The sequence below is a fragment of the Monodelphis domestica genome, chromosome 1 (assembly GCF_027887165.1).
Source record: "Monodelphis domestica isolate mMonDom1 chromosome 1, mMonDom1.pri, whole genome shotgun sequence".
Taxonomy (NCBI): domain Eukaryota; kingdom Metazoa; phylum Chordata; class Mammalia; order Didelphimorphia; family Didelphidae; genus Monodelphis; species Monodelphis domestica.
Window position 1 is genome coordinate 548310641 of NC_077227.1, and position 12277 is coordinate 548322917.

The following is a 12277-nucleotide window of genomic DNA, read 5'->3' on the forward strand; positions in this document are numbered from 1 at the left end:
CAGCTTAGATGTCTAATGGGTAAATTTAGGGGTTATTGACTGAATATGTTATACTAGTGGTTCCCAGGGATTAATTCAAATCCCAATAAAAATACTCAAGTCAGTTTGGGAATTTTATGGTGGTTTAATTAATATAGCGGGAAGGAATTAAGAAGAGGAAGGAGAGGAAAAAGGTATAAGATTTCTCCGGCCTAGCCTAAGCTAAGGGAAGCACAGAGAACTCAGCCATGAGGCCTCCTCAGAAGATTTAAAACAGCTCGGCTTCCAGCCACGAGGTCTACCCGGAGATGAGGGGCCTCCTAAGAGGATAGTGCTTTTAGGAGGTAAAGGAAAAGGGAATCAACCTAAATTATTCACTCAGGTCCCTCAAGGAAGATGCCTCACCTAACCCATGCTACAGAGCTTCTCCCAGTTACCTCACTGGCAAGACGCAACCCGCCAAATCACCAGGATGCCCAGCACACTGCCTCGAGCCATACCATCCAGAGAGAGAGCCCCACCTCTGCAAGAGACCCAAGCCATGTCTCCTTGAAAAAGAGCCTGGAGAGAGGAAGTGATGCAAAATATATAGACCATTCTTTACATCACTTCCTGTATCTCACATGTACCAATGGTAGCTTAAGCTTGACTTGGGACAGCCCAGGGGGTCTGCCATTTGTTTCTGATTTGTCACTTGTTAGCACATGTCTGTCATAGGCCATCCTTCTCAACACTTAGTCCTTAAGTAGGGGTGTAGACATTCCTAGTTGCTAGACTAAGCAGGGTGCAGTAAATCTAAAATTCACAGATGTTATCTGTTAGGCAAAACTGGCCTTTCATATAGTTAATTCTATTATACTCTGAAAGAATTGAGAAAATTTTCTCATTAAACATTTTTCCTTAGTAAACTTTTCATTGAGTAACTATCAAGCATCTATCCTTTACTTATAATTTTCACTTGTCCCATTTTTAGAATGCCTGGAAATAGAATATGCATTAGACCAAGAAAGCCATTTAGGGAGAGGACAGTGTAGAAATCAGTTCAAAAACCCTCAGAGGGAAAGCAAAGAAATTGGTGGCACAGTTTCAATACAGTTCCACTTTTACGCCAAAGTTAATTAATTTAATAGGGTTTTAAAAGCACCTACTATTCTTAGGTGCCCTACTAAAATGATATCCCCCTTCACTGAAATTGGATTTCAATTGCTCACTGAGGTGTGGAAGTAACCTTGATTCTTAAAGGCTAGACCAGAAGAGCATAAGCTGTCATAGAAATAAAAATATAAAGACCTATAGTGTGGGTACATCTGTTGTCAAAGAACCAGTCTGGCCCATAGCTAGGTTAGCTCTTAGTTGATGATTTTCTTTTTCAATAATAGAAACTCATTGAGATGTTGATGGTTTCTTGAAACTATATCCTTGATCTGTGGATTTTTTTCAATCTCCACTTTTCCCTTTTGCTCTAGAATGTTGGGGCAGTTTTCTTGGATAATTTCCTGTAAAATGATGTCCAAGCTTTTTTCTTTAGTCGAATGATTCTTAAGTTGTCTCTTCTGGACCTGTTTTATAGATCTTCCATTTTGTGGATGAGGTGTTTTGTATGTTCCTCAATTTTTTTCATTCTTTTGATTTTGTTTTATAGCTTCCTGTTTCCTTGTGAAGTTGTTTGCTTCTAATTGTTCGATTCTAGTTTTTAATGACTGAATTTCATCCCTGGCTTTTTGGTCATCCTTCTCATTCTGGTCTGCTTTTCTTTTTAGGACATTTTTCATCTCCTTTGCCTCATTTTCAAGCTGATTAATTTTGGCTTTCAAGACTCTGTTTTTTGTTTCCAAATGATTTATTTTGCTTTTTAAGTTCTTTTCCCAGTTGTATTCAGCCTCTCTTAATTATTTTTTGAATTGTATTTAGAGTTCTTCCAAAACCTGGAGTTTCTGTGTTTTTGCTTGGTGTTCCTTGATCCTCCTTTGTTCCATCTGCTCTTTGTTTATTGCCTGGATAGAAGCTGTTGATTGTAATTTCTTTTTTCTTTTTCTGTTGTTTACTCGTATTTCCCTCCCCCCGCCCCCCCCAGCCATAGTTGCCTGTAGTCTGACTCCTCTCATTATGTGCTTGTTCTATGGGTTTGGGCTGTTCTGTCCTGCAGGGGCTTCTTCTTTGTTCTGCTGATTGATCAGGTTATTCAGATCTTCCCCAGCTGACAACAGAAGCTGAAAAGGAGCTGGGCTTCCTGCTCTGTTATCAAGGTTGTAACCTGTAGTTTGTTGAAGTCTTTGCCCTTGTAGCTTAGTCAGCAAGGCTTTCAGATCAGTCTGTGGGGGAGAGGTGTTGGAACTTGAGTTTCCCTTCTTTCTGAAGACTTGTTATTTTCTCTATTGATGAGATTGAACCAGGGTGGAGTTGATCTTCAAAGCTGGCTGTGCCTTGAGGCCAAAATCTCATGAAGGTGGGGGTGGGGGGAGAGCAAGATGGAGTGTCTTGGCTGTGACTAGGCTTCCTGCTCTGAACTTCTCCTCCAGCTGCCTCTAAGGCACCTGTGTTCAACACCCTGAGTGTGGCACAGCTGTGCTAGCAAGGTACTTCCTCTGGACCTGTGCCCTTGCCTTCCCAGAAATTCCAGCCACTGCTTGATGCTCAGCACCGTATGTTGGGGAGGGGTCCTGGGAACTTCCTTTTTCCTTCCCCTTAAACCTGCATGTTCTAGAATTCAGGCTTTTTTTTGGGGGGGGGTACCTTTTAAGTTGAGTCGAGAAGGAGGGTTCCCTAGCTCAGTCCTGTTGTTTTATTTGGTTTTCAGTCCCCTTGAAGTATTGTGTTTTTGATTTTGTGAGGAAGGGTTTGTGGAGGTCTGAACTGTTGCTGTCTCTAAGCCAACATCTTGACCTCTTGAAACTATATCCTTGAAGCATTAAAGTGAATTATGTTTCAAATTTACATCTGCAAAATAATTTATATCTATTATTTTATTTGGCCTCACATTGCAAATTGTATGTATTGTTTGCATTATTGAATCCATTTTACAGATGAGGAATCTGAGGCTCAGAAAGCTTATCTGATTTGCCCAAAGTTACAAAACTAATAAATACAAAGCTAGATAATTACAGCAAAGGTGAATTACCTTTGTAGCCATTAATATTGTGAAATAGTTATTTAATATTTTCCAACCAGTCATTTAGTAGGTAAAAAGTAATATATCTCATCATGAGGACTGATTACTGTCAGATTCTTCCCATTTCTACCTTTTAGATAAAAGTTATCAAGGGAAACCTTAATTTAGCCCATTTTCCTCTGTCTTAAACTTAATACACTGATGTTAGTCTCTGTCATTTAAGTGTGGAATAAAGGTTGATTGAAACTACTTTTATGATCATTTATTTGCAGAGTCAATTATCGGTCTAAATAAGTTAAACATTCCACACACAATAGTAATTTGGTAAGAGTTACAGGGTCCCAGGGTTTTTAGACTTAGAATAGACCTTGATCATTTAGTCCATCTCCCCTCCCACTTTCCCATGGAGAGTTGAGGAAACTGAAATATAGAAAAAAGTTTTAGTAACTTTTCTAAGGTTATATAAGTAGTAGGAAATAGAGCAAGGATTCTACTGTATGTCTTTTGATTCCTAATCTAGTAATATTTTCCATGATATCACACTATTTCTTAATTGATATACTGGAATTTTCCTATTATTGACCACTGCAGACACCAGCAGCTGTGGGAGGAATAATTGCTTTGTCTCCAGGATTGAAGAAACATTTAGTAGCAGCTTTTGTGTTTGAGCAGTTCCATTCCTGTGATTGATATTTGCCAAACGATAGGGTAGTGATGGTGAACCTATGACATGAGTGCCAAAGATGGCATACAGAGAGCTCTGTATTGGCACTTGTGCCACCCTTACCTTCATCCCCCTGTCTTTACAAGCAAGACAAAGGGACTTGGGCAGAGGTATTCTTCTCCTCTTCTCCACTGTGCCTGCTGACATTTTTTTCACATCAACTGCCCCTCTGCCCAGCAGCCAGTGGGAGCGCATGGGGGTGAGTTGGACAGCTCACAGGTAGCAGAGCTGGACGGGCACAGAGCTCTAGGGCTACTCCCCTCCCTCTCTCTCCACTCCCCTCCCTCTCTCTCCACTCCCTGAGGACATTCCTCACTTCACCCACCCCTCTGTCCAGCAGCCCAATAGGAGAGCTTTCTTCCTTTACTATGTGGAATAAGGGGTATGTGTGGCATGACTGGCACTAGGTGAGGGGGAGGATCATAGCATGGAGTCTCTGGGGGGGCAGCCCTGCCCTTGGTCTAGGGGATGGGTGGGACAGGGGTGTGGTCTGGCACTCCATCTCTAAAAGGGCTGCCATCACTGATTCATAGAAATCTTTAGTACAGCAAAAGAAAGCTATTTTTTGTTGTCCAAATTTAATACTTCATCCACCATTTCTAGGTCTTTTCATATTCTTATATCTAGAATAATTTTTCTTCACCTCTGCCTCTATTCTTATGTGTAAACATGACTCAGCTAACGTGCTGCCTCCTTCAAGAGTCTTTTCAGAGCTTTTCCCTTCTGGTTCTTAGTGTCCCTCCCCCAAATCATTATGTATGCATTTTGTATTTATTCATATGAATGCATCTCCCCCCCCATAAAATGAAAGCACCTTGATGGCAGGAACTATTTCTTTTTCTGTTGTCTTTTTCTCCCTGGGGCTCAGAATTGGGTCTGGCATATGGAAGGTCTCTGTCAACTCCAACTGAACCAATACCTTTCTTTTGTGAGGAATACTTTGTGAATAAAATCACAGAAATGTTATAAAAGAATAATAGTTGCAATACTATGGCTGGGTCTGTTTCTCAAGGAGATCAGAGAAAAAGGAAAAGAACCTATATGTTCCAAAATACTTAGAGGGTCTCTGTGGTGGCAAAGAACTGGAAATGGAGGGAATATCCATCAATTGGGGGATGATTGAACAATTTGGGGTTCATTACTGTTATAGAAATATGATTGCACCATAAGAAACAAAGAGAAGATTAATTAAAAAAAAACTTGGAAAGAGCTACATGTGGAAATGAGGAGTGAAACAATTAGAACCAAGAGAAGAACATTATATACAATCACAGATTTAGTATTTGTAGAATAACTTGTGAATGTTCACTTCAAGAGAGTGAACTGAAAAGTGGAAATGTGAAAGACATAATCTATATATTCCTAACTGTTTACCAGATGATACTTTTTGGGGGTAAAGGGAGGGGAGAGAAGGGCTGAAATACCTAAAAATAAATTCTACTAATTAAAAAAATAACATTTAATTAAAGTGTATATCATTAAAATTCCATTTAATTATTACATGAAATGATATTAAGATTCACAGGAGAATGTTTGAAATCCTAATGTATTTTTTTTATTATATTTGTAGATCCACATCATAGATTTTGATGATGAAAATAATATTATAAACAAAAATGTTCTGCTTCATCAAATGGGTGAAATTTGGCACATTAGTGCCAGTCCAGCTGATAAAGGTGTGCTAGCAACCTGCTACAATCAAAGTAAGTTTATATTTATTTTGATATATGTACATGTCTAGGAGACAGATACACTTAGGATTGTTTACCCATTGGCTTAGGAGCACTACTCCAAGGCCCATATGTCAGACTAAATTAGTGTTTTTCTTAAAAGATATTGAAAATGCCCTGGGGACTTAATTGGCTCAGTGGATTAAATACTTGGGTTGTTGAAGTAGCTTCCTTGGTACAAAAAAACCCCAACATATTAGTTCCTTTCCCAGACTTTTGACTGTCAGATGATCATAGGTAACATAGAGGCAGAGAGGTTGGTGCCCAACCCAATTAGTGCTGCATACTTGCCACGTAATATAAATGCTCACAATCTTTCCCCTGCTGGGGCTAAGTAAACCTCTTTTTATTAATTGCCCTGTGTTCTACAAGTATCTCACATTGTTCCAGTCCTGAACCTGTTCTACCAGATCATCCCGCGTCAGACTTTGTTTACTCATTGTTCCAGTCATTTCCCAATGGAAATTGTAATAGGGAACTGTCCTAGAGGAATATGAGATGATTCAACCCACCCAGGAACTCCCCAGGGCCAGTAAAGTATAAACTCCTTGGCTTATAAAACAAAATTTATTTTATAGAGGGAGTAAGGAAAACTGTTGGGTAAGATCCTAACACTTAAAAACTAAGCTCCACCCAACTTTTAAGTCTCTTGAAAAAGAGAGTCTTTCTTCTCTTCTCTGGGCCCTGCCTACAGCTCCAAGCTCTTATCTAATAAACCAAATGCTATCTGACTCTAACCTGATCTTCCCACTACTGATCAACAGTAAAGGAAAGGGAAAGCCTGGGTTTGACTTCACTAAGTAACCCAAAGTCCCAGATTAAAATCTTTGGATTACTTTAGCCAAAGAGGATTTCTGGCAGATGGATCACTGGCAGATGATCTCTGTACTCAGGAAAATTAGTTCTCTCCAAAGTAGATTCTCAATCAAGAAGTCAATAATTTCTCCATGAAACTATGACTATCTAGGGAAAATCTCTCAGAGCAAAACCTTCCAGGTTGGTGGAAATCCAGGCAGAGAGTGCAAATGACTGTTAATAGCCAGTAAAAACTCCCACAGTCCTCCTCTCCTCAGAATTCTCTCCCAGTGTTTGTATCCAAATTTCTTCTTCTCTTCTTATAGCTAATCTATAAAAATATATTCTATTACTTATCTCCTTCCTACTCTTAAGATTATAATCGCCAAACTGTGGCAGGTAAAAATTAGTTTCTCTCTGCTAGAAATATTATATTTTATGAGGTTTATTAAATATTAGGAACTAAAGAAAATACAGAGTATGAAAGCATGTGTCTAGGCCCAGAGAGTCCATTCACAGCCACTCACATCTTGCCTGCTAGGTGGAGAGTCGCGTCTGCTTGGAAGCGGGAGTAGGAAGAGAAATCAGTAGACTTTTACAGCCAGTTAAATAGAAATTTTGATCTTGCCCAGGTGAAAATCTCAGTGAGATTAGAGGGCATCTCGGGAACTAGAGCAAGGACTTCTGGGGATTAAAGTCCAGGATTCAAATCTCCATTTTTACACTACAACACAATGTGAAATTGGTAAGAACAAAAACTCATCTTTTAAAGATCTGTGAATTAATGAAGTTATAATTTCTCACACAGGATATGCTACTTGCCATTTTCATGCCTCTGCACTGATTGTCCTCCATGCCTGGAATGCATTGTCTCTCACTTCTTTTTCTTAGAATCTTTCGTTTATTTCAAGGCTTATCTCAAGGCTTCCTTTTCCATGAAGATTTTCCGTTTCTGATGCCATTACCATCACCTTGTAACTATTTTGTACATACATATGCCCCCACATAATACACACACGTATATTGTGTATGTATGTATTATGTAATATATGTATTATGTACACAATACATACTATATAATGTACACATATGTGTATACATGTATAAATGTATGTAAATGTTATCTTCTTTTGGGGTAAGGATCTAGTATCTAGCATGGTCCTTAATAAATGTTTATTGATTTATATGTACCTAAAGATTATTGTATTATGAGCAGATGTTTTCAGAAATCAGTTGTATTACTGAGATACTTAAAAAGAAAAGCCTGAATCTCAAATTTGCCATATGCTTTTATTTAGCACCTTGGGCAGCTTTAATCTGCAACCGAGATTTTTAACAGGGGGTCTGTGAACTTGTTTTAGAAGATATTTTGATAATCATATTTCCGTACAATTAGTTCCTTATTTTTTTAAACATTATTTTATTTGGTCATTTTCAAACATTATTCATTAGAAACAAAGATCACCTTTTTTTTTCCTCCCCTTCCCCCACCCCTCCCATTCGCGATGCGTGATTCCTCTGGGTGTCACATGCATCCTCAACCCAAGCCCATTTCCATGCTATTGGTTTCCGTAGTAGGGTGTTCATTCAGAGTCTCTCCTCGATTGTATCCCCTTCACCCCTGTAGTGAAGCTGTTGTCTTTCCTCGGTGTTTTTACTCCCACTGTTTATCCTCTGCTTGTGGGTAGTGTTTTTTTTTTCCTTGGTCCCTGAAGGTTGTTCAGGGACATTGCATTGAGACTAATGGAGAAGTCCCTTATGTTCAATTGTACCACAATGTATCAGTCTCTGTGTACAATGTTTTCTTGGTTCTGCTCCTCTCACTCTGCATCACTTCCTGGAGGTTATTCCAGTCTCCATGGAATTCCTCCACTTTATTATTCCTTTTAGCACAATAGTATTCCATCACCAATATATACCATAATTTGTTCAGCCATTCCCCAATTAAAGGGCATACCCTCATTTTCCAATTTTGGGCCACCACAAAGAGAGCGCAGCTATGAATATTTTTGTATAAGTCTTTTTACTTATTATCTCTTTGGGGTACAAATCCAGCAATGCTATGACTGGATCAAAGGGCAGATAGTCTTTTATCGCCCTTTGGGCATAGTTCCAAATTACCCTCCAGAATGGTTGGATCAATTCACAACTCCACCAGCAATGAATTAATGTCCCCACTTTGCCACATCCCCTCCAGCATTCATTACTTTCCTTCACTGTCATGTTAGCTAATCTGGTAGGTGTGAGGTGATACCTCAGAGTTGTTTTGATTTGCATCTCTCTGATTATCAGGGATTTAGAACACTTTTTCATGTGCTTATTAATAGTATTGATTTCTTTGACTGAAAACTACCTATTCATGTCCCTTGCTCATTTATCAATTGGAGAATGGCTTGATTTTTTTGTACAATTGCTTTAGCTCTTTATAAATTTGAGTAATTACACCTTTGAGGTTTTTGTTATGAAGATTGTTTCCCATTTTGTTGCTTCCCTTCTAATTTTAGTTACATTGGTTTTGTTTGTACAAAACTTTTTAAATTTGAAACCGCTCTGATGGGTAGTTCTCTGGGAGTCCTCTTTAGATTCCAAGGAGTGCTCCCTACTCACTGCAGAGATATTCCTTACTCACTCCCTGTCTCAGATGAGTGGGCTGGTCCCTACTCTGGGGTGGGGGAGGGCAGCTCAGCTCAGCTCAGCTCATGCTTGGCAGTGAGCTTTCTCTCCCTTTTATAGTGTGGAAGTGTTCAGTCCCCATTTACCTTTGTTGCTGTGGGCTGCTGGAGAGTCCCTCTTAAAGATGATTTTTTTATGCTTTTTTGCGGTAGTCTATTTCATTTGTTTTGGGGGAGAGGAAGCAATTTGCGTCTAGATTGCCGCCGTGTTTACCCGGAAGTCTACAATTAGTTTCTTATATATTTTATGTCCTTAAAAGTGTTTTTCTGTTAAGGGACCATATGCTTCAACAAAAAGATTCAGAAGACAAAAAAGGTTAAGAACTCCCGGTCTAGGGGTTGGTTGATAAAAGTTTAAGAAAGCTGGTGCACACATAATTAAATGCAAGCTATCTAGGAGTATATAAAAAGTGATTTTTGTTTCCTTTTTTGTAGGTGTGTTTATATGTTAGCAGATAATAACAGTGTAGGAGTGTTTCAAATACTATTTAGTAATTTCTTTTTAAAAACTATGCAACATTTATGTTAATGTGCCCTAAATATACTTTTTTCCCCTCTAGTCTATTGTTCTCTGTCTAATCCTTTGCTTCTCTGGATGATTCCCAGTAGTGTCAAACTAAACATTTGTGAGACTAAGCTGACTGTGCCTCTTCCTTATTCTCCTTTCTCTGTCACTGTCAATAATGTCTGCTATATCAAGCTTTTGTCTTTGGAAAGAAAAAGTCCTTTAATTACATTTTCTGCTATAATTATGCTAGGACAAAGTCCTCATGTTTCTATTCAAAGTCTAAAAATTGTTTTTTCCATTTAATATGCCATTCAGAGGGTTTTTGTATATACTGTTTATTATCTGTTATTTCACTTTTCCTCTTTCTCACTCTCTAGGTCCATGAAAGTATCATTATAGGTATTGCTACCCTTTTCCCATCTGTTTAGCCAACATTATTCTCTTTTACCTAATTTGGTTGCTTTTGAATTTTCAAATTCTCTTTTATTAACATTACACATTTTCTATAAATCTCTCCACAACTTTGTCTCCACTTAGCATTGCCTTTGTCTTCTTTGACGCTCCTCTTTTTCAGGACCAAAAATTCATTTCTAAAAGAATCTTGTTGGCATTTACTTTATTATTGTCAACTATTGGGATTTTTTTCCAGATAATCTCATCTTTTAGAATAGTCTCTTGATGAAATCTCCCCAAGTTTCTTTTTCCTTTTTTCCTTCAGACACCTTATACAAACTTTGACATTTAATGATATTTGTTGGACTTAGGTTTGTATGGATTTATTGTTAAAAAATCACCTCAGGAGGCAGTTTATTTCTTACAAAGCACTTTCCCCTTCAGGTAGGGTAAGTTGCTATCAGGTGGACAAAACATCTAAACTTCCAAAGATATCATTGAGATAAAGAAAAAGAGAAATTCATTTCTACACAAACAAATTTCCATTATTAAGAAAGGTGGAGTTGAATTTAAATAATTAATATTATTTTATTCTTTAAAATTAAAAAAAATAATTCAGTTCTATTTTCATTTCCAAATTCTCCTCCCTCATTTTGGGGGGGGGGCGGAGTCAAGATGGCAGCTTAGCAAGCAGCAAAAGTTCAGACCTCATGGAAGACTCTTCCTTCCCGTGATGTATATGCAGGGGAAAAAGGTTTAGCCTGTATAGGCAGATGTCCAAAAAGCATCTCAAATGGTGAGATGCATAGATCTCCTCTAGGCCTGCTTCTAAGATAAAATAGGGCCAGAGGGAGAATTTCAGCCTATTTTAAATGCATCTCAGTGCTTAATTTTCCAATCATTGTTTTAAGTTCTTTGTTCATCCTTTCCACTTGGCCTGAGCTCTGAGGATGATATGGAACATGGAATTTGGGAGTTACCCCCAAGCAAGAATATATCTGGTTTAGGACAGAATCAGTAAAGTGACTTCCTCTATCGGAATCAATAAGTGCTGGTAGGCCAAAGCGAGGAATAATTTCTTTTAAAAGTATCTTAGCAGGAATCAAGATGGCAGCTTAGCAAGCAGCAACAGTTCAGACCTTGTGGAAGACCCTTCTTTAACAGATACAGACTGAATGCTCCTAGGGCACCGAAATTCAATCTGAACAACAGGACAGAAGCGGGGAACCCTCCTTCTGGTCTCAAATCAAAAGGTACACCCCCCAAAAGCCGGAATCCGAGAATACTCAGGGATAAGGGGAAGGCAGAGGGTAGGTCCCAGGACCCCTCCCCCACAACCCAGAGGGCTGAGCCCCCAGCAGTAGGGGGGACCTCTGAGCACGCAAAGGGGCTGGTTTTCAGGGTCTACCTTGTGAGCAGTGGGGCGCCGGGCTCGGAGCATCCAGCTTGGACAGCGGGGAGGAAGCCAGGGAGAAAAGGGCCGTGGCTGGGTCCCTCCATTGGCTCCAGTCTCACCATTGCTTCGGGGCACATCCAGACCAATCCAGTTAAATCTAATCCCATCAGAACTCCTCAGAGTTTAGGGAGGTGGGCAAAGGCACTTGTGGATAGCAGAGAAGCAGCTGGAGAGAACTGGAGAGAGCCTGGGCGGCCCAGCCTTCCAGGAGTCTTCAGAGCCTCAGAGCTTCATACCACATACAGCCCAGCCCAGTTGAACTCAATCCAATCAAAAGTCTCCAGAGGACAGGGAAGCTAACATTCCTCCCCTAGAGACTGTACCAAGAGATCTGACAAAGCACAAAATGAAAGGAGCAAGAGCACAGCCAAATATGGGGAGCAAAGAAGGGGTAAACTTGAGCAAACAGCAGAAAAAGAAGAAAGAAATTACAATAGACAGCTTCTGCACAGGTAATGAGCAAAGAGCGAATGAAACAGAGGGGGAGGACCCAGCAAAGGAAAAATCAGAAATCCCAGTGAATTGGATACAGGCTTTGGAAGAACTCAAAATGCAATTCAAAACACAATTAAGAGAGGCTGAAGACAATTGTGAAAAGAACTTAAAAACTAAGATAAGTCATCTGGAAACAGAAAATAGTGTCTTGAAAGCCAAAATCAACCAGCTGGAAAATGAGGCAAAGGAGATGAAAGATGAGGCAAAGCAGATGAAAGATGAGGTGAAGAAGATGAAAGATGACCTCCAAAGACAATCTGACCAAAAGGAAAAGATGACCAAATTTTCCTCCCTCCTTTACCTACTGAGAGGGGAAGAAAAAGCAAACTCCTTACTAATATGTATAGTCAAACAAAACAATTCCCACATTAGCTATGTTCAAAAAAGAAAGAAAGATAGAAAATATATTTCATTAT

The 12277-nt window shown here is 39.3% G+C and overlaps 1 protein-coding gene across 3 annotated transcripts in view; it reads left to right on the top strand.

The window, feature by feature from the left end:
- EIPR1 (EARP complex and GARP complex interacting protein 1) overlaps positions 1–12277 on the top strand; it is a 279220-nt gene that overhangs the window by 60292 nt on the left and 206651 nt on the right. For 2 of the 3 annotated variants that reach the window (XM_056813353.1, XM_001381318.5), the window contains exon 3: positions 5383–5515. In XM_056813353.1, coding sequence (XP_056669331.1) covers positions 5446–5515 — 70 coding nt within the window. In that variant the 5' untranslated portion in view covers positions 5383–5445. Of the gene's footprint in view, positions 1–5382; positions 5516–6808; positions 7083–12277 lie in introns of those variants that run through there. The other variant, XM_056813354.1, reaches the window with a different exon arrangement.